We start from the raw sequence: 24,384 nt of genomic DNA on the forward strand, positions 1-24,384 counted from the left end.
CGAAATGTGCCCATTTTTAGTAAAAAAAAAGTAACTCTCCAACAAAATGATGAGCTTGCCGGATGATATACGAAGGTCTAGGAACTTATTGGTTAAGCATAGGAATCCCAATATCAAGATTTCAATTGTTTTTTGTCCATTTTTTCGTGGTGTGTTGAGCCATCTTAAGGCGATCTAACAGTGGTTAACACTATAACAACATGATAGAAAATGGGAAAACCCGTATCGAAATAATTATTTAAAAAAATACATTAATTCAACAATATATCATTGTCTTTGAATTAATTTTTCTCGTTAGGGGAGATAACACAGACTATTGACAACAGAAAATATTTACTGCTTATACCAATTATGAAAATCATATTCTTGTTGAAAGATATTCCTTATCAACGTCTATTTGATAATTAGTCGGCCATTTGTCGATTCCTTTCTGCAGGAGACTTTTTTAAACAAACACTTCATCGTTACATGTCTTGGACATGGTCTTTGATTGAAGGAATGTTCCAGATATTACCCACTGAATGGTTTGTCAAAGGCAACTATGGTCGGAATCACCGGCAGCATACAGGCCCTTTTTTAAGATCAGGGAAAGGGTTTCGTATAAGTTGTTCAACGTGTGCCTAATCCCATTGCTAATTAAAATAGGCAATAAAATATGTTTACATAAAAAAAATGAGATATGTATATTGTCCTTTTTCCTACATGTAACTACATTTTTTTATTTCCTAACCCCTTGTGTGACGACATCTCGGTTTTGGTCTTTTGGTGTTGAACGTTAACCCAAACGAGGAAGGCCCTACGGTTCGGTTCCCTATAACAGAGACAATCCGAAGTTGTAAAAGCAGTTATTAATGATTGAGGGTACAGTAATACTGGTCATCCCTGTTGTCAGTATAATGTGACCGGATGGAGTGTCATACCACCGTATCTAGCTGTTTTACATTTCAGGGAGATGACACTCCAAAGTGACCATTTCATGTCCAACATATCCGTAAACACCATCTTCGCATGGCCATGGCTGTTGGGATGACAAAAAATCCAAAAAAAAAACACGCTACGGTATCTTTGGTCACATTCATCCATGACGGCTGTCAGCTCAGAAAATCATAATTGATTTGTGTTCGTTCATTAACCCGAGTACGTTCACCTCCATTTAGAATAGGTAACTCGGTGGTTGACCCCTCGTCCGCGTTGTTCAGCCTCAGTGCAAATTTACTATACATCAGCGGCAGTTGGTCAGTGTATTTACCAATCTTCAAGATGGCGATTTATGAAGAAAAATCATGTCTCTTTTTTTAAACTCGAAGCGCGGTGTTCATAACATAACGTCTTTGCTATCTGACAAGTTGGATGTTAAGGACTTCAGTAACTTACTGCCCAGGTACTCCAATGTAGATATATAACATCGAAAGTATCGCCAACAGTTGTGTGGCTAGCATGGCGGAATGGCTGACTTTTTGTGCGTAGCTCATTAGTTTATTATCTCTGAATTCTTTATCTAAAATGTTGACGAACCCTTTGTTAAGCATTGTTTCGCTCTGAGACGTTACAGCTTAATCAGGTGTCACTTAAATGTAGACCGACACAGTCTCAAGGACATCGGATTTGTTAAGAAAAAATTGAGAGTCATCTTTGACCTCTGGGATGTCCGATTCAAATGATCAAACAATGACTTATTACGAAATATGTTCAAAGTATAATTACTTTCATTACCTTGAAATAACAATAACAAAAAAGATTATCAAATAAATATTTTATTTATAGCTCACCCTGTCATCAGTAATAATCCAAACTGTCTTTAATTTGAATTATTTGCGCACGGCATGATAAAATGTTATAGAAATGCATACAAAAGCATAAGCACTATGAATGATAAAGACGACTTTGATGACGAACCTTGTTCAAATCTACAGCAAGATATACAAGATGTACGTTTAAGTTCTTTTGTTGAATTATATTTTCTGACATATGAGAACAACTTACACATCCTAAGTAATGTGATCGATTCATAACCAGATGTGTTCATTTTATTATTTCAATAAGATTAAATTTAGTCCGGCTACATGATGCACATGAACATACACATTTCATTCCAGAGTTCTGTTGCTAACCAGAAGTCGCAGGTTGCGTACAACGGGTATAATTTTGACCTTCAACCTTCAAGCTGGTATCCATATTGCCTATAAACTCGTAGAATTAAGCATGTTTTATTACATACCTGGTCAATCTTACAATACTGTTATAGACAGTTTTAAGGCCATGCAGCACAAAGTCCAGAATTGCACTGATAGTACATGTATGTTGGATAATGCGTTTCCCCCGCCATTTTTGTTTCGTTCAGGCTGTCGGGAGGCAATTTGAGCTTTAATACTGGATAATGTGACGAGTTTGAAAAAGGTGTAATACGAATATGAAAAATCATTGAATGCATAATTTAAATAAAATCAATACCGCACATATGTCCGACATTGTAGATAGTACAGGTTTATTGGTCCGGCGAAAACAGCAATGAATGTACGTAAAATACCGCAGGATGAGCACGTCTGCTAGTTAAACTACAAAATGTATATGTGACGTCATAAAAGGTGGGTGATATTGTTTATGTATGGGAATTTTTATTTCACGTGAAAATTATATATGAGCAAACACTTGCACGAAGTAATGTACGTTGCAAATTTAAATACATACATGTACAGCCCAACAAAGGTAAATCTCGCTACAGCGAGACTGTCCCGCACTAAATGATGATTCCACAATTGCAATGAGTTAAACAAGAATAAAAAAAAAACTCGATAATTGTCGATACACATATATTGAAAAATAACTTAAAAATCAAGATGTTTCGATAAGTTCGATTAGCTATCTTCAGTTACGGATCAATAGCTCATATGGTCTGTTTTTCTTTCATTCTAATTAGCTAATACTTGATCCCAGGTTCGCCAATATATTTTAGCATATCGACCCCATGTTTCTAATTTCGTTTTGCACGTGACCATATCGATCTCATGTTTCTAACTTTAGACCGGATATCACGTTATCTGAAGACATGACATGTTATATCTTAAAATTAGGGATTTTTCTCGCTGTTAATACGTTGTTACATGGACCTGAGAGAGAAAATATCGACATCGGACTGTACCCTCGGTCAATATCACTCTGGTAGGTTCAAGTGTATATATAACAACGCATCGACATTAACAGAAGTCCATATTTGATGATGTAATCGTAGCAATGACGTTTACTAACAATGATACACATTGAAATAACAAACTCGATTGCATTGCAATTAGTACTTCCGGTACAAACCCCTGGCTATATTCAAGGACGCGAATCAGTAAAAGTTTTAAAACTCTCTGGCACTGTATCACGTGATCACAATTCCTTTGTGCACGACGGGGCCACCGTATCCCTCCGTAAGCGCTGGCCACGTGAATGAGAAAATGTCCTGATTTTGATTACCACATGTTTCTTCACGCGTGTGGAGGTTAGGGTTGAATCTTCTTGAGTCATATGATAGGAAATAAGGAGGGTTTTGAACTGTAAGTCCCCAGGCAACACGGACACAGGAAGTGACGTAATCCCTGAGGCCGTCACACTCCTTAAGGCACGGATAATCAAAGAGCGTCGCGTAGATTTGAGAACAAACCTCCTGCAATAAAGAAATTAATTTATTTATTGATTGGTTAATTTGTTTATTTATATATTCAATTATTCTGTCATTCATGCACGACCTCTCAGAGTTAAAAGGTTCCTGTATATAAGGTCAGGCGGAAGGTCGATTGGAGTCGAGACAAATAATTTTCACCCATTCAGCTCATGTTGCCTATAACAAGATTATATTTTTATCACGTGGTTATTTATATACAAAAAGTTAATATATTCTTTTAGTTGTTGAAATTTTCGTCTATTCCGGAAAATAGCAAGTAACTTCATCGCGGGGAAACATGAACATTTGCTTCTCTTCAATCAAAACTTTTCTTTGTTAAAGTAGTTCGTATCCGATGTTTGGTCTGATGTAGAGAATCGAAGGTAAAGACTTGTAATCTTTAGTCACTGAGAAGGCATGTATTCGACAAAGGAATACTTATTGATACAGACTGTAAATAATATCAAATGACCATTTGGAGTTTAAAGTATGTGTGTTAAATACATACCTGAATGACGTCAGAAAGGTCAAAGTTATCAGCCGTTGCGGTGAGATATTGTCCAATTTGACAGTCCATTTGCTGCTGAACTGGTATCTGTGCTTTGGACCGGATATCCGGATGGGGAAGATTTAACAGATGGCGTAGTTTTCCGCGGATTTCATGAACAGATTGTTGCGTCGCCCGAAACGCCAGCTGTATGTAATTAAAAACAAAGCAATCAACAGGCGAAGTAAATGAAAGTCCGTGAAAGTCCGTGAAAGTTCGACAACAAACGCATTGAGATGTTTAATGTGGGATTATAACAACAATGATAAACATACAATACGACGAAACGTTGATCTAACTCCAGGTGAAATGACAATGCAATATATCATCAAGTTCTACTTGTAACAGGAACTTTTACATAAATCCCCTAAACTTCTCCAGTAGTCGCAAACGATGCACTGGAAAGAACTTAAATTGCCATAATACCCTTACATATTAAGTTGGATCATAATGAGAAAAAAACAGGGGGACCGTTGGTATCACATTGGCATCACCCAAAAAAAGATGATTAAATTATAGGCCACGGCAGCCATGTTTGATGACTGATCGGGAAATGAAATGCGTTATGCACTTCTACATATGCCTACCAATACTTATGTCAGGTTTCATAAGAAGAAGAAGAAAAATGAGAATAACCGAGAACCACGTACCACCATAACAGAGAATATGATTTTATCTTTCAATGCCATTAGATTGTCCAGTGGTTTCAGACGATCCAATGTCGCCATTGCATCGAGCCGTCCGTGGGAGTAAAGCGCTGCATAGTGTCCAACCCACTCCTGCGACAGCGCAAAGCCGTTTCCTGTTTCTTCAATGGACGGCGGCGCAACATTGGCAAGCCTGTAAGCGAATTAACAAAATTAATCGTTTAGACAGATAAACAAACACATTTAAGATTTAGTCTCAAATTCAAATTAACATCATGTACAAGTCGATTGCAATTATCTGTTTGAAACCTTTATGTCTGATTCTTTCGATATGAAAAGTGTGTGTTGTTACAAAGAAATGATGCTTATCTGTAAAGAATATTTGGTTATCTCCCTTAATTAAATTATCAATAGCAACATTTTGTCCATATATTTTACTGTCACGTGATGTACAAATATAGCGCAGATCAGTTTCGGTCTCGGCTCTCGGTGCCACGAACGTCCTACAAACGTGCATAACTCTAGCAATGATCTCAATTAATTCACATATCTTCTCAAATAATGACTTTGCTTTAATATGTTTACTGTTCAAGTCAGAAATGATTTTTTGATATGAATTATTATATTTTTACTATTTCAATTAGTTTTTTATGTAACCTAAAAAATAGATCTCTAGCGAATTGAGAATTGTTTGAAGTTAAAATTAAGGATTAATATTCTGTGGGCAAGATCGGTTTGCCAAATTAAACTGTTCCTACAAGTATATCAATTTCAAAGTCAATGATTTCGATTAAAAGAATATTTAAATAACCTAACCGAAACGGTATAGCTTAGACTTAGTCATGATAAAAGACTACTATTTTATGACATGAAAGAGTTGGTTCTTTTATATTACCCGATAGGACATATTAAATATACAACTGTGATTAACAACTACAGTATCAAAAGACGTTTATCTATTACAAACCTGGTGTTCAGTTCCACCTCTCTCTCCTGTAATCGTTCAATAATTTCGTTGCTGTTTTGTAACTCCGTTCGGAGATGATCAACCTCCCGTTCTAGCCTCTCAATTTCTAGTTTTTGCTGGTCGGATTCGTGTCTACCGTTTGTAACCACGTGGTCAGAATTTGAAGCAGTATGATTGGTCTCTCCATTGAGCACGGGTATGACGGTATACTGTAGAGAGTGTGGAACAAGGTTGGCGTGTCCATTCCGGATGCCATTTTGATCCGGCTTCACCGGAAATGGACCAGATATTATAGAGGGCCTCAGTCCTGCAACAAAAAAATATATAAAAAAAATAGGATTTTAAAGGAAAACAAACGCCATGCTACTTTCAGCGAAACTTATTTTGAAATCAGTTAAATTATCTTATCAAAAAGGGTCCTTTAATTTAGTTCTTCATGTTCGAACATGAAACAGAAACAAGTTTCAATACAAAGACCTTAAATTCTGCTCGTGTAATTATATCAACTAATGCAAGGTAACACATCATTCTTAATCAAGAATGTGATGGCGTTACCTTTTGGAGTAGAAATATTAATTTTGATCGAAAAGTAATTTACACGAACTACACTTCAACATCGCACAACGTAATTATTCAATCATTAATATAAAGTACGCTGTAATAGCAACTCTCAGAAATGAAATTTACACAATTATGACAATTTGATATCGTTAGGTTTCCTTCTACAAAGCTTTTAAACGCTATATAATTATTAAAACATGATTGCATAACCACCGAGGACTCATAAAGGCATGTAAGTTATTTTAAATTATGCCTTTTTATAACTTGGTTACGAGCCTTTCCTCGTGAATGATTTGGTTTGGTTTTATAGGGTTAAACGTCCTATCAACAGCCTAGGTCATTTAAGGACGTTTCTCGTCAATGTCTTTGTTCGAAGAAATTCTTTCTGATAAGAAATAAAGAACCGTTCTGATTTCTGGACAATTTAGTGTCCAAAGCTTCCCGGGGATAATATGCTGAAAAATGTCTTAAAACGAACTAAATTCTGTCTTCAGAGAGAAGTTTTTTATAAGATTATTTTTTCAGTATGTATAACATTTTCCTTTGTATATCAGGTACTTCCGATACTTTTCAGCTTTTTAGCACATGTAAAAAAATTAATGCTACCCTACATTTTGTATCTGCAATTTGTGCTAGAGTTATCTCCCTCGAAAAATAAGTCGGACTTAGAGTAGAATGTATGTATTTCATATTATTTATGACCAAAAAAGTAAATATGAATTATACAGCTTTCAGTAAGTATGTATTTCAGAGTCAAAGACTGCAGTATGATCAACAGTATTACCACTGACATTTCTGTCGTATTACTGTTGACATGGAGTAAAGTTAACGTTTCAGACCTGGTATCTGACGTAACATTTCAGTAAGATACATTGTAGTATTTAAAAATAATGTCTACATCTACCAGCGTTAATAAATGACACCGCCACCTCTCGTAGATAACTAGCTTATCAAAAGCATATATCCGAAAATTAAGACAATATTTAATTCAATTCTGTATCCCTTCTGAACATTATGTTTCGTCAGCAAACCATCTTGATTCGAATCTTATTCACTCTTTATCTGACACGCTACATTTTGTACTATTTCGTCAATCTCTTCTAATGTTCGCAGAATAATCCTTTAAAATAACAAAAAAAAATCGAATATCCAACTTAAGAAGTAAACATAAACAACTCAACTTGGTATCTAGTGCACTTTGTAGTGCACATGTAGTGAACAAGGAAGTGCACTAGGAAAAACATTGAAGTGCACTGCAGTTCACGTCAATGTTAACTCCAGTTCACGTCAGTGTTAACTCCAGTTCACTTCAATTGTTAACTCTAGAGCACCACAGTGTTAACTTCAGTTCACAACCCAAGTTTAAAAGACCGAATAACATATTTCAATATTTTTTTATAATGAAATGGGTTCCTTAGTGATATGAAAATTGAAAGAGTAGGGAAGGCTTGTGCACTGGAGTTCACGTTTCTTGTTAACTGCAGTGCTCTAGGCTACAGAGTTTTTGCACCCAACTATAGCTGTAAGTTAGTAGTTAGTTAGTCACCCAATTAGATAGTTCGTTACTGTGTAGTTAGTTATTTAGTTACCTGTAGAAAGGCAATTCCGTCTTTGCGTATTGCAGAGTTATCTTCTCTTGTGAGCAGGTATTGACTGATTACATCGTTTTCTCAAAAATTGATGACGTTTCTCTCACAAACCAATGACGTAACAATCAATACCTGATCACAAGAGAAGATAACTCTGCAATATGCAAAGACGGAATACCTTAGTCAGTAGCATGGTTAGTTAGTCTAGTCTAGTTTATTTCATTATAACAACAACTACAGCCTACTGACCTGTATTTTTCCTCCCCGTCCCATTTCGAAGACGACTGGTGCTGCCTCCTACAGGAGTTTTAGACAAATATCATCAATATAATCGTATGATTTAAGCTGATGGATTTATATGTGATCACGTCGTTTTTTCATAATTGGTGTACAAATACTAGCATTCGTTTGATTAAATTAGGTAAATGTATATGTACAAAGTGAAACCTCAGCAAACAAGATCAACAAGCGAATCACAATGTGTCATCAATATTGGCAACATAAAAATAATGATTTAAAATTTAAAAAAACATTACATAAATATATATGCATACAGTTTTATTTACTCAGTTTATGAGTCGTAAGTGGGCGGAGAAGTAATAATGATATATATACATTATGTTCAGGTTATATATGACATTGTTATACACACGGACACAGTAAACGGTATCACAATAAATAAGGCCGTAATACACAGGCCATAATACTGTACATTTAGAGACATAATATAATGGTCACAATACACAGGGTCACAATACACAGGGTCATAATATAAAGGGTCACAATACACAGGGACATAATACACAGGGTCATAATACAAAGGGTCACAATACACAGGGCCATAGTACAAAGGGTAACAATACACAGGGTCATAATACAAAGGGTAACAATACACAGGGTCATAATACAAAGGGTCACAATACACAGGGTCATAATACACAGGGTCATAATACAAAGGGTAATAATACACAGGGTTATCAAACAATGGGTCACAATACACAGGGTCATACTACAAAGGGTCACAATACACAGGGTCATAATACAAAGGGTAACAATACACAGGGTCATAGTACCAAGGGTCACAATACACAGGGTCATAACACAAAGGGTAACAATACACAGGGTCATAATACAAAGGGTAACAATACACAGGGTCATAATACAAAGGGTCACAATACACAGGGTCATATTACACAGGGTCACAAAACACAGGGTCACAATACACACGGTCATAATACACACGGTCATCAAACAATGGGCCACAATGCACAGGGTCATAATACAATGGGTCACAATACACAGGGTCATAATACAAAGGATCACAATACACAGGGTCATAATACAAAAGGTAATTATACAAAGGGCATTATACACAGGGTCACAATACACAGGGTCACAAAACACAGGGTCATAATACAAAGGGTCACAATACACAGGGTCATAGTACAAAGGATCACAATACACAGGGTCATAATACAAAGGGTCACAATAAACAGGGTCATAGTACAAAGGGTCACAATACACAGGGTCATAGTACATAGGGTAACAATACACAGGGTCAAAGTACAAAGGGTAACAATACACAGGGTCATAGTACAAAGGGTCACAATACACAGGGTCACAAAACACAGGGTCATAATACAAAAGGTAATTATACAAAGGGCATTATACACAGGGTCACAATAAACAGGGTCATAGTACAAAGGGGAACAATACACAGGGTCATAGTACAAAGGGTAATAATACACAGGGTCATAGGACAAAAGGTAATTATATGAAGGGCATTATACACAGGGTCACAATATACAGGGTCATAGTACAAAGGGTAACAATACACATGGTCATAGTACAAAGGGTAATAATACACAGGGTCATAGGACAAAGGGTCACAATACACAGGGTCATAATACAAAGGGTAACAATACACAGGGTCATAATACAAAGGGTCACAATACACAGGGTCATAGTACAAAGGGTAACAATACACATGGTCATAGTACAAAGGGTAACAATACACAGGGTAATAGTACAAAGGGTCACAATACACAGGGTCATAGTACAAAGGGTAGCAATACACATGGTCATAGTACAAAGGGTAACAATACACAGGGTCATAGGACAAAGGGTCACAATACACAGGGTCATAATACAAAGGGTAACAATACACAGGGTCATAGTACAAAGGGTCACAATACACAGGGTCATAATACAAAGGGTCACAATACACAGGGTCATAATACAAAAAGGTAATTATACAAAGGGCATTATACATAGGGTCACAATACACCGGGTCATAATACAAACGGTAATAATACACATGGTCATCAAAAAAATGGGTCGCAATACACAGGGTCATTATACAAAGGATCACAATACACAGGGTAATAATACAAAAAGGTAATTATACAAAGGGCATTATACACAGGGTCACAATACACCGGGTCATAATACAAAGGGTAATAATACACATGGTCATCAAACAATGGGTCACACTACACAGGGTCATAATACAAAAGGTAATTATACAAAGGGAATTATACACAGGGTCACAATACACCGGGTCATAATACAAAGGGTGAAAATAAACATGGTCATCAAACAATGGGTCGCAATACACAGGGTCATTATACAAAGGATCACAATACACAGGGTTATAATACAAAAAGGTAATTATACAAAGGGAATTATACACAGGGTCACACTACACAGGGTCATAATACAAAAGGTAATTATACAAAGGGCATTATACACAGGGTCACACTACACAGGGTCATAATACAAATGGTCATCTTACAAAGGGTCATAATGCACAGGGTCATGATACACAGGGTTCTATAACATATGGCCATTATAACCAGGGTCATGATACACAGTGCCATTACACAAAGGTCATTATACACAGAGTCGACAAGATATCCAGACTGAGTGTGGTTCAGTGGTATAGACAGGAATACGCCACCAAACAATGGTACAAAGCGACAATGCCATTCTTTGAATTTTTAATTAGTTCATAAGTTTGTAGTTAAAATTGTACCAAAGTCCCACTTTGCTGTAATACTATATGATAATCTTTTTTTTTTTTTTTTGGATTTGGAGAACTTTGAAAGAGAGAGAAAACTCCAACAGAGCTTAAATAGCATCGAAGGTTCCTACATGGTACATCAGCCTTGCTCATAATTGTACACACTGTCAAACGCTGTTTTCCTTGTGTAATGTTTTGAAAGAAACTGCACTGTGTATTTTACAAGGAAGTTATTAGACCTTGATATAAAGAAAGGTCGGTCATAGCAAGAAACCATTTCTACTGGCGGACAAATGGCTATGTATTGATATCTACCATAGAAATCTTCGAACAAAAATGTATTTCAGTTCTAAAGAAAAATTCTATCTTCATTTTCGTTTCATTTTCATTCGACAATAGAAGTTATTTCTACCCGATAAAGCGGATTATGATACGATAATTGGGATATAATTGGTCTTAAATACGAAAAGATCGAAAATATAGAAGCTGTTTCATTGTGCTCTTCGGCCACAGGTGAAATTCTGCCAACACAGACAGCATTAAATTCACCGGTAAACATTCCAATACACACGGTAATCAGCTTGTCATCAAAATATTTGCATACCTGTTTAAATAAATTTTAAATACTTGGCTAACAGAAAAATGGCCACGTAACCTATTACATCGTGCATGTACAGTGTGTATATATCTCAAACTTCGATACATCGAGGCCCTGGCTAAACCACCATTAATGGAATGGCGGGTTTTACTGTTAAACGTCTCAACTTTGATGATAAAAAACAAATCTGAAGTAGCGATAAAGACCTTCAAGCGTTATAAGTACAATAATGTTTATTGCAAATTACGACAGTCGTAAATAAAACAACAATTGATGTGTCAGTCAATGTAGATCGCAGAATTCTCGATTGAAATCCAAGCAATTTATTAACGGCAGAAAAGTTACCACCTTTTTGTATTAATATTATTTCTTTTCAAGAAAATAGTTAATTTCTAGCCACCATTTACAAGGAAAACTTAAGCAAAGATAACGTTTCAACAATTTTGGAGAAAATTTTATAAAGATTTGTGTTGCTGTCGAGTCATTTTTGTTAATACAAATGTACAGATACAAGACAGACATTAAACATTGCACGTGGAGGATATCGGCATACATTTGTATCTCGGTAAAATCCGGCGAACATCGGGCAACCGGTGTTTGTCGGAATAGACCGAGAAGTTACAGTAACCTCAAATATGATGTGGTTCTTTCTTCAATATGGCCCCAATATACTGTAATTAACATCATTGACTATCAATTCGATTGCTTTGAAGTAAATCATATAAAACGTTTTAGACCTGTAACGTCCGGTCCTTTACCAATGGTAAAGTTAGCACGTCATGGATGTATTTCCATGGTATAGACGTACTATATTGAAACGATAACGTGTATTAAATGTGTAAATCTTTTTCAGTTTTCTATGTATGGTACTGAACAATATGAAGCAGAAAAGTCAAATTAGCTGGAACATTACATACACTTAAAAAACACAAAGACATCAGTGTGTTACATTAATGCATTGACTAGTACGAGATGAAGAGATTTATTCCCAGGATATTCACAAATGAGAATGTAACGTTTACTATACATTGAACACACCCTTCTTAAATTATTGGAAGGTACTTTTCCTTACCGAACTAGGATGTTTCATGCTAGGGTTTTGGCTCTTAGTTTACAATGTTGGCTCAAAATTTATAGAAATAGATCGAATTTTCTCAAATAATATATTGTCTGTACACAGTATACACTTTAAAAATTCCATCTCCGACGATGGTTCCTAACTTCCTACGCCAACTCCAGGCTGACGGTGTATAGATCGTTGGACAATCCAAAGGTATTATATCTTGATCGGCACCTAAATATCAGGCATTATTCCAGGTGTGTGGTCAGGTGTGTTAATTAGATAAACATACATGCGGACATTGTGTCGTGAGATTGCCAAATCATTAACCCATATTATTTTTCTGAATTTCCAGTATTTTTTATATTTTTTAGGTACACATGTCTGATCTGAAAGTGTTAAGTGTCAGTAGACATTAGGAATTTTCTTTTTTTAATACAATATCTTTCATGTTATTGATTTTAAGCTGACGAAACATTGTTCCATGTGTGCTAACATTATAGTGTACAACACAAGACAGTGTCCTTTACTATCAGCAGGACCATGTATATATAAGTCATCACCGCCTTTTGCTGATATGTCTGCATTCATCTCGCATTGTAGCTTTATATAAAAATGTATGCTTAGTTGTTCTGACCATGATTAACTTGGTCTTTACTGAACATCATTAGTCCGAATACGTCTTAAGTAAACTTCATTTATCCGGATAGGTCTAAACTGAACCTCTTGTGTCCGGATACGTCTATACTGAAACTCTTTAGTCCGGATATGTCTATACTGAACCTCATTAGTCCGGATATGTCTATAATGGACCTATTTAGTCCGGATATCTCCAAACTGAACTTAATTAGTCCGGATAGGTCAATACTGAACCTAACTAATCTGGATGCATCTATACTGGACCTCATTAGACTGGATACGTACACTGAAACTCGTTAGTCCGGATATGTCTATACTCAACCTCTTTAGTCCGTATACGTCTATACTGAACCTCATTGGTCCGGATACGTCTATACCAAACCTATTAGCCCAGATACGTCTAAACTGAACCTCATTAGTCCGGATACGTCTATACTGAACCTTTTTAGTCTGGATACGTCTATTCTGAACCCCATTAGTCTTGATACGTCTATTCTGAACCCCATTAGTCCGGATACGTCTATACTGAACCTCTTTAGTCCGGATACGTCTATACTGAACCTCTTTAGTCCGGATACGTTTATACTGAACCCCATTTGTCTGGATACATCTATTCTGAACCCCATTAGTCTGGATACATCTATACTGAACCCCATTAGTCTGGATACATCTATACTGAACCCCATTAGTCTGGTAACGTCTATTCTGAACTCTATTAGTCTCGAAACGTCTATTCTGAAACCCATAAGTCTGGATACGTATTGTTAACTCTATTTGTCTGGCTACGTCTATACTGAACCCCATTAATCTGGATACGTCTATTCTACTTTTGACAATATCAAAAATCCAGAAAAAAATAGTAACTGTACCTATTCATCATTCCTCGATTCAGTTGTTTACATAAGCTGTACAGTAAGACTTCTCAGATAAGTCTCGTCTAACCGGATTGGAATTCTAATAAAACATACTTAATGTGGAATTTAAATTGATCTGATGAGAAAAAACATAACATAGTTTATGTCTCATTAAGTTAACAGCGCTTTGAATAAATTGACTGAAGTATGTCTGAGACATTGATATCCTAAACAAAACCTATCTCTACACCGATCTGTAATAGGACGGTCAGGTCGAACACGGTCAGATGGAAATATCCGATACGCTCGTGACTGAAGGATTTAAACAATTATCAATTATACATTTGAAAAATCATTTCAACACTTTTGCACATGCCTTGTATTGATCAGTACGCTTAGTTAGACAACCAAATCGTTAATACATGTCGTTCCAGTATACATAATGTATATCGCATTACCGAAATATCTACACCGTATCTTTTTATAATCTGGCATCTATAGTTTAATTGTCTTCTGGAATTTCACCTGCATGAGTTAGAACTGTGTTTTTATTTAATGTAGTATATACTTGACGACGTCTGAACACTAGTTAGATTTAATGATGGAAACAGCAAGCATACCTGTAGACAAAGTATTTCGTTAATTACATTTAAGGATCCCCGTACCACTGCCAGAAAGAGTGATTAGTCACCTGAAGCCCTTTTTCCGGCGTGACCATAGCTTTACATGATAAATCATTTCTGACTAGAAAACCATACCCTGCGAAACTTGTATGAAACATTATACCCAGAGGTAAAATGGGATTAATAAGAATTGTTTTTCTACATTACACCAGGTTTTGTCATTTTTTAGCATATTGACCGCATAATGGTTCAACAGATATCGAAATGAAATACGATTACAGTTTCAATGATATCCGGTTACATGTAGCCATGCTCCAGTTTCACGCACGTTCGTTCTCTAGTTTTTCCAATCGTCAAGCATTGCTAAAGATAAATATAAGAAAAAACTTGAGTTCAATCATCTTTTTTTCTTAAAACCAGCAATGTTTTTTCTATGGGAAAAAAATCAATCAAAGTATGTGTGTTTGGCCTTGTTTTTATCAACACTCTGTTAAACATACACATGTCCATCATCGGGGGAGTGTATTTAAAGAGTGTTTATTTAAATCCAAAAGTCGTCTGAAACTCTTCTTACATGTCGGAGAGGTCCGAACACAAACACTTCAATTGATTTGCACGTCCCTGTGAACCAGTGCCCACATTCCTGAAATCCTAATATCCAGTACATAGACCTACATGTAGTACTAAAACCATATTTTACTTAACAAAAGATATCATAGAAGACACACATTAAGCTACATTCCGTCAAACGTGTTGTACGAGAATGTAATTATAAGAAGTTCGTGATAATCTGCAGTATCGTATTCACCCCACCTGGCCTCTAACTATATCATCAGTATTAACTAGGTATAAAAAGTACCTACTTAAAAGCTAATGACGTTTACCCCCTCGCGTGTAATCAGCCAAAGCATGTGATTTATATACATATATATATATACGTTTTACACCAGTCATCATTACTAATGGTGAATGAATTTCCCATTTAATTAATAATACGAAAATGTTGATATCAATTAAGGTAACATTGTAACGATTTCGATTAATTAGCCTATAGAATTCCATACTCATCAACTCAAATCATATAAAACTTCATAACATTTGACATATATGAAATTGTCGTTGTGATCGTCCTATACACGAAAGTACTCAACATTAATATTATACCAAAGGAAATGTAAAACTCGCTGTTCCCGGGAAAACGAAAAACCCATCAAACAAACTTGACCAGCTCTAAATACAGCATTAATTATCACGATCAGGCAAGAAAATAAAAAGGAGAGATAGCCATTGGACGGACGGACAAATGGATGGTTTTGTTTTGTTTTATTTTGTTTAACGTGCTATCAACAGCTATGGTTATTTAAGGACGTGCCTCCATGTGTGTTGTGTAAGCGTGCATGTGTGTATGTGTGCAGGAGACAGGGTACATATGTTGGTGTATTTGCCTCTTTGTGATAGCGCAGATCTGATGCCGACTTTATAGTGCTATCTCACTGAAATACCATGCCGAAGGCACAAAGCACAGCGTTCCACCCGGTTATACTGACAACGGGTAAACCAGTTGTTGCCATTCCCCTAAATGCTGAACGTTAAGCAGGGAATAACAGCTACCATTTTAAGGACTCCTGTATGTCCCGACAAATGGATGGACGGAAAGACAAACTAAGTGTATGTCCCGACAAATGGATGGACGGAAAGACAAACTAAGTGTATGTTACGGGAATCATGTTGTAATGTACAATGTACAACGTATACAATGCCAACTGACATACATAAATCGGACAGACTTACATACAAACAAAACAGACGGATTAACGGACGAAAGATCTGGAAGAACAATACAAAAATATACTAACCACTTCCTCGGTAATTGTGAAAACCGTTCATCTGTCCTGGTAAAGTTTTAATCCGGTCCATGTGTGTTATTGGTGAAAGTAACTCATCGTCCGTCGATTGACCGCCATCGTCCTCCGATACACCTTCCTCGTCATCTGACACTTCCTTCAAAAGCTGACACACGACGCCGTAACCTTCAGCAAAGAGCCTCAAGGTCATACACATCGACGTTTCTTCAGATAGCCCTTCACACAATTTTCGCAGCTCAGTGTCGTGAAATAGAGCCAGCTTATCATACTCAATTCTTTTTTCTAGAATTGTCATGAGTTTTTTCAGACATTGGTTGGTAAGGGTTGGCTCCACAATGTTGTAAAGCGTTTTGTTTTTAATGATTCGACTTTGAACATCCGTGCGAGTCATCTGCATTAGTCTCTGATGACTCGCAGCACTTGGCGCCTTGCCGAATGAAACAGAGCTTGAGGCAGGATGTTTTGTGGTTACCAGACTAAGCTCGTCAAGTGTCAGTAACGCACTTCGGTAGTTCGAAACTATCTGTTCCAGTTGGAGTTTCATTGCGTCATGAAGCTGCATGAGATGTCCATTTGAGCAGTCTACCAATCCATGCCGGCCAAGGTGTTTAAGACACCTGTCCAACGCACGTCTTTTCTGTCTCGTTTGACGTTTGACTTGCGGTTCCACGGACAAAACAACTCGAAGAATGTTTCTACACGATGGGTAATATTTTATATCATACTTCTCCGTTTTTGTTGAATTGTGAGATAGTTTTGCAAAACACACAACCATTCTTTTTAACAACTGATCCAAACAAAGTTGATCTTTTGGGAAGCTCTCATTGTTACTCTCATATAGTTTAACGTACAATGCCTCTAGAATGGCTAGACTATACGGCATTGAGTCGTAAAGAACCTCCAACGGAACCTCCGCCAGAATACTTCCCAACGTCACGTAATTCATTTTCCTTATAATGGTAGCACATTCATCGTATTTCTTTGTCTCAAATAACAGTGCGACTTTACGAAGGGCAACATGCGGAGTGATGTCGTTCGCCTCCACGTGAACAGTCTCGTCTGGAAACCCTGTCGCCCACCGGACGTTCCGCCATATTTTCTGCACTCTTTGTCGTGGTATCTTTTCCGGTTTTATTCGTTCCATTCTGCCGGATCCGGAACTGGAACTTTCCGTCTAAAATTAAAGTAAAAAGCACATGAAACGAAATGTTAAACTACGCTGAAGTAAGATTCTGAAGATGAACCGGTACCTAACCGGATGTGTATCAAGCCCCAGTGGAGCTAGAGAAAAAAAAACTGTAAAAAATATCCCTATAACTTATTGATGATTCATTAAAATAAAACACACGATCCACGAATACGGATGTAAATAAACTCACAGAATTTACCATAATAGCCTCTGGTTGGTTACCGCCGATCTACATTGTAGTCTGGTTGATCGCGTGTGACGGATTGTAAGTACACATTATCGATATTCCACGGTATAAAACACAGACCCCTCTGTGTACATATCAATAATTCAGTGGTCTATCTATTTAGGTATGTTATGAGATTCACAAATAATTAATACGTTGATATAGAAGATGTCAGTTGCATTTCATGACATTTACCGGTCAGGGTCAAAGGTCAAATATCCCACAAAGCAGCATTAATTGATGTAGTGTTTACGGTTTACGCCTTGTGTCCACTGTTATGAATGACAACCATTTTTTGTTTTTAATTTTCATTGATTAAACATGATATATCCACATCTATCAATCCGTCAGAAAAGGGGACGATTTGTTGTTTTTTTGTTTGTTTGCTTAAGGAATGTTCTAAAAACAGCCGAGGATATATGGAGACGGTTGCCCACGGAGACATCNGGGGGCAACAGATCCATTATTGTTTCTGCAATGTCCCCTTATATGTAGAAGACACGTAAGAAATCCCAGGTTCTCCAGGAATGGGGAGAGGGGGTACATTAATCGGCTATTACGATAACATGCCGTGATATAAAGCAGGGTCTATTATTTCCCTAAATCTGCATGAGAAAATAGGGTTAGACTGAGAAATCTATTGAATAGGATAAACATGTACACAATCTTGCATTGTTACTTATGAGAACTGTAGTTGTCAAGTATATCTTAACCCTTGTTTCTATGAATTCTTATAATGCAATGTATCACTGTCTGGCATACATAGTTATATATGAATTATATAACCGTATTTACTCCCAAAAAAACAGACATTGCCCTGTCATCGTGAACTCGTTGAACTCTTATTTCCATAAATGTCTTTACCAATAGAACTGCTATAAAACTTTATAACATCTTTCATCAAATTCATTGCTATGCAAATGCAATAGTCACACGAAAATCACCTTTGTACTCCTATAAACACCCATAACCCTCTAAAACCAAATATTGACTTATAAAAGTCCTCTTTACTCATGTAAAACACCATTTTAATCCCAAAGAATTTTAGCATAAACCTCACTACATCCCTTTGCAACAATTTACATGTATACATATCATAAATATTATAAACCTAACTTTACACCTCTAAAACCACTTATACATTTATAAATCCCAACTCTGTGGGACAAACAAATACAGACATATTCAGCTGACTCCCCTAAAGCCATACATATATTAGACTCATAAAATGTATTTCGCGTTGTTTTTTAAATATTCATGCATATAGTCCCATATTACTAAAATCCACTCCAAGAAAACGACATACATACCTACAATGTATTAAGACCTCTGTGAAATGAAACACTGTCCCATTTTGTCAAAATACAGGAGTCCTTAAGTAAAATATATGCAAATATATGTGAGCCTAGTAGAATTGTAGAATAGCTCACACCAATCACCACAGCATAGCCTCGTTTTTAGTCTATAACTTCACAATGAATGGGCCTGTAGGAAGTGAAATCTGTCTATAATACAACAGACAGTTATTAACTTCAGTAACCGTACATAAAGCTGCATTAATGAACTGTCTGATGGAATTTTGTGTGCCATAAATCATGGATATATCTGGAGTGACATATCAATGTCAGTCTATATCATTACACCATAATTATATTATTACAGTTTAATTATTAATGTAACATTTTGTATCTCGTTGATCACGAGAAAATTAAAAAGGTAAGACATGCAGTAAGCGGATCGTCTTGTGTCATTATATTTACAGCACATCAAGGTTAGTTCCACGTAACAGCAGGTCGTGGGAAAGTATGCTCGTTACATATTAGAAATGTGTAACTTATTAATTAAAAAAGTACAAAGAGTTTATGAATAATTTGAATAACGTTGTCGCTGAAATGTCGTTTTCCACTGGCCAATAGGCATTTTTTTGTCTCCGACAAACACATTTCTGCTCACAGAAAAATTATAAGACAGTTCTAAAACCCACATTAGTGTAAAAACATACTTCAGTACCGTACATATTCTTTAACACTTAATGGTGTATCAAACAGCATAAAAGTAATTGATCTCGTGAAAAAAAATGTAAATTACGATGACATCACTATCCATAAAAGTTAACTCTGACAAGCTGAGTGACCGCACAACACACTAATATATTTTGAACTATTCCGAAAATCTACGTGGTGGTCTACGAAATATACAAAAGAGAAGTTTAGATAATGTCCGTCCGATTGTTAATCGTCACTCGCCTTCCCCGTAACGGCTGATTGATAGACACCTGTAGACTATAGGGCACAGAATCATAATCTACCAGTAGAGTTTGTCATTATAACTTTGACTCAAACCAAGGAGCAATCAGCAAAGTGATATACCAACTGTTGTTTTTGATTGGGTTGGTATTATCATTGATTAGGTTGGTATTATCATTGATTATACTGTAGGTGCTTAAGTCCTTGGACTCTTTGTTATTGCTTTTGAATTCACAGAACTTTCATTAAAATTCTGTTATGATCTGGGTGTGATATTTGCTGTCAATCACTGGAACATGTATATAAAATTACAGGCTGTTTAGCTTTCAACTTATTTTAACACTACGTTTTACTCATCAAAGGAAAGGTCATATTCCTTCTATCATAAACAGGAAAGATTTAATTCGAAATCGCCACACACTTGCAATGAACATATATTGGCAGGGAACAACGTTCAGACATTTGATTGTACTAGCTCACGATTGATCGCATATATATGTTTGTGTTCCATATTCCCCTTTACTTAAATGATTACACAAAATTGGTTTAAATCTACTGTGAACGCTCTTGAAATCAGTTCAATATATCATGTTAAAGTTTGCCATGAACTGAAAGCGGTACAATGAAAGTTGTGTGCTGGTGAATAACATAAACATAGAAACAGATATTGCGTTCTGTACCTAGCTAGCTGCCACTATGAACACATAGCTAGCTGCTACTATAAACACCTAAGTGGCTGCTACTATAAACACCTAACTAGCTGCCACTATGAACACCTAGCTAGCTGCCACTATGAACACCTAGCTAGCTGCCACTGTGAACACTTAACTAGCTGCCATTATGAAAACCGAGCTAGCTGCCACTATGGACACCTAGTAAGCTGTCGCTATGAACACCTAGCTAGCTGCCACTATGAACACCTAGCTAGCTGCTATTGTGAACACCTAGCTAGCTACTACTGTGAACACCTATCTAGCTGCCACTATGAACACCTATCTAGCTGCTACTGTGAACACCTAGCTAGCTGCAACTATGAACACCTAGCTAGCTGCCACTATGAACACCTAGCTAGCTGCTACTGTGAACACCTAGCTAGCTACTACTGTGAACACCTAGCTAGCTGCCACTATGAACTCCTAGCTAGCTGCTACTGTTAAAACCTAGATAGCTGCTACTATGAACACCTAGCTAGCTGCCACTATGAACACCTAACTAGCTGTCACTATGAACAACTACATTAATGTAGCTAGCTGCTACTATGAACACCTAGCTAGCTACTACTGTGAACACCTAGCTAGCTGCCACTATCAACACCTATCTAGCTGCCACTATGAACACCTAGCTAGCTGCTACTGTGAAAACCTAGCTAGCTGCTACTATGAACACCTAGCTAGCTGCCACTGTGAACCCATGTTTCGTATACTTCTGCATATCATAGTGCGTCGACACAATCATTAGCTTCGAAAATGTGTTTTTTATCTCTGTTTTATTTGTTAAGTGTATGCTTCGCCCAAACTGTCAAAAAATGGAAATATCAACATAAAAAACAATTACTCCACTCTGCAATCTTGAGAAATTTCTTGAAAAAGTCTTCCACGAAGATCGCAACTTTCACCTTTGATATAATGTATTGGTTAACTTTTCTTTAATTAATGTATATATTAAAAGTTATTTGATTTTTTTTTTTTTGCATATTGTAATCGCTTATATGATCTTTTGCTTAAAGTGAATAAAGTATATGTATTTTCACTCGTTGATCGGCTGGACCCTTGTTAGACGGAACACAGAAGTTAACGTCTGGCAGAATGGAACATTCAATGTTTTTCTTCGTATGTACATGTTGGTTGACTATGCTGATGGCCTATCAGTCTCCGAAGGTGGCCGTAACCTTGAAGGTGGACTTTATTCTGGCACGTTTTACATAAGGTACTATTTTAAGTATACATTATCTGTTGGGTCAGAAGGTGTAAATTTGTAACGTTATGAAGTATGTTATTGGTACCTTTCCCCTGACCCCGTATTTTATGTATGTACGGAACACTTATACACAGATATAGATCTTAATTCGTTTGAACTTTAATACCGCCTATGAGTTCTAAATGGAAGTAATTGTCATATAGTGCTGTTAAAATCTGTTTACCGTTAGGCTTTCTGTATCGACACCCTATACTGTTTTTATATGAAACGTCTTCCTATTTCTAGTGGCTGTTTGTAATCTCTTAACTCAATCCTTAATTTCATATAGTCCTTAATATTTGGTTTTTATAATAGCTACTATGCTATATCATAGTCTGAACGGCTGCTGTACTGACTTATGATAATATAAGACGATGGCATTCATGCCATTCATGTGCATAAAGACAGGGGAAGGAAAAGTATTTCTAACTTAAATTGTCATTGGACCATTATTTGCATATAATTGAAGACGATTTTGACCATAATATTTATAATGGTTTTTAAATCTACTGTGTAGGGTTTAAGACAGAGTGCTCGACCTTTATAGCATAAATACAGCTAGTTTATATATCTGGACACAGACCTTCGCTTATATGTGTTCATTCATTCGTACATAAGAATGTTTTCTTGTTTACCACCTACTTAACCTGTAATATTAACAATACGGAGAGGGAAATCCTTAATTTATGTTTTTATTTCTAAATCTGATCGTTTTTCAGATAAGCTGCAATAATAATAAATAGGTATTGAAAATCGTTTCACCAATATTTGCAACAAACAAATCTACGTCATGGATTTGAATTGATTGGGCTGGATAACGCGATCTGTGCACGAATATCAAGACTAGGATAATCAAAGCATGGTCAGCTTTATAGCATCTCACCGCTCATAATTCACGTTCTAGTTTGAAGACTAGTTAAGCTGCCAATGCCTTTCATTAATATGTTAGGCACAGTAAGGAGACCCCCTCAAAACAGCGAGTATATACACAATCTGATTGAAACATAACACTCTATGTTCTTATTTACATTTTAATAAGCAAAATGTTTCACATTATTTCCTTAACATTTGTTACGCATTAATACGCACCAATAACATTTTTTTTAAATACATATCACACAAAAAAAATGATAATTTAATCCCATTGCATACGCCTATTTCAAAGAATGACATTGATTCTATAGGTAAGATTCCGGTGGCAAATTTACATTTGAAGCCCACCGATAAAGAACAAAACTTTGATGTATTTCATGAAACGTCATTCTCTTAATTAGTTTAAGCCATTTACCGTATTATATTGCTATCATTTGATAATAGCAGATCAGTAAGGTCGATGAACATAAATGAAACAAATGAAAATGGCATTAAGAATAATTGAAAGTTGAAATGTATCATGTTGTTATGATAGTTAATTCATTTATTTGGAAATGTTTCGTTAGTAGTTACAAAAGACACGAGCTTTAGCGAGTGTCTTTCTGTAACTTTTGAAAATTAACTAACGAGAGTGAAATAAATACCATACTCAACAACCACGAGTCGTGTGATCTGTTTCTACCACAATCTCATGATCAGTCGGAAATAACATACACACATGTGTTTGTTAACAAGGCTGGCGTAGTGATATGACCCATATGTAAAAAGTCACTCATTAATATTCAAAAATGACTTTTTTTTTACAAATTTAATTATTGTCAAAATTAATGTTTCGTGCAACAACTTAATGAAAAATAAAATAGATGAACGACTTTAAATATTGAGAGTAGCAGTATTGCATTAAATTATATAAATTAACCACGGACTACATGCGCGTAAGCATATCGTACGAAGTCTGCCTCCCGCAAAGTGTCTTTACACAATAGTTTATACAATGACTTCATGATATATATAATGGATAACGGTACCCCTGGATGTAATAAATGTTGCCTAAAAAGAGGGAGGGGTCGATTCATGTATCGTAAAGGATGCAGCAAATGAACCTTATTGTCCTCTTAGTAGTTGACCCAAACAAAACAAATAAAAGCAGAATGTGTAGGGACTCCGCGTTAGTTACCTAATACGACATATCTCCTTACCACGAAAGCCTCTCTAAGCGAAATCCCTAAATAAGGCATCAAACTAAATAAGTACCCAAAGTCGAGTAAGACCCATG

General features: G+C 36.3%; 1 protein-coding gene across 1 annotated transcript in view; it reads right to left on the reverse strand.

Moving 5' to 3' along the window:
- Positions 1 to 1,743: 1,743 nt before the first annotated feature.
- The window catches only part of LOC110462275, a 31,200-nt gene continuing 8,559 nt past the window's right edge, over positions 1,744 to 24,384 (reverse strand). The window contains exons 2-7 of the mRNA XM_021516180.1: positions 16,610 to 17,792; positions 8,207 to 8,254; positions 5,808 to 6,114; positions 4,844 to 5,033; positions 4,155 to 4,340; positions 1,744 to 3,649 (exon numbers count right to left, since the gene is read on the reverse strand). Coding sequence (XP_021371855.1) covers positions 3,365 to 3,649; positions 4,155 to 4,340; positions 4,844 to 5,033; positions 5,808 to 6,114; positions 8,207 to 8,254; positions 16,610 to 17,792 — 2,199 coding nt within the window. The 3' untranslated portion in view covers positions 1,744 to 3,364. The remainder of the gene's footprint in view (positions 3,650 to 4,154; positions 4,341 to 4,843; positions 5,034 to 5,807; positions 6,115 to 8,206; positions 8,255 to 16,609; positions 17,793 to 24,384) is intronic.

This window comes from Mizuhopecten yessoensis, unplaced genomic scaffold (genome assembly GCF_002113885.1).
Source record: "Mizuhopecten yessoensis strain PY_sf001 unplaced genomic scaffold, ASM211388v2 scaffold10771, whole genome shotgun sequence".
In the NCBI taxonomy this organism is placed as follows: Eukaryota; Metazoa; Mollusca; class Bivalvia; order Pectinida; family Pectinidae; genus Mizuhopecten; species Mizuhopecten yessoensis.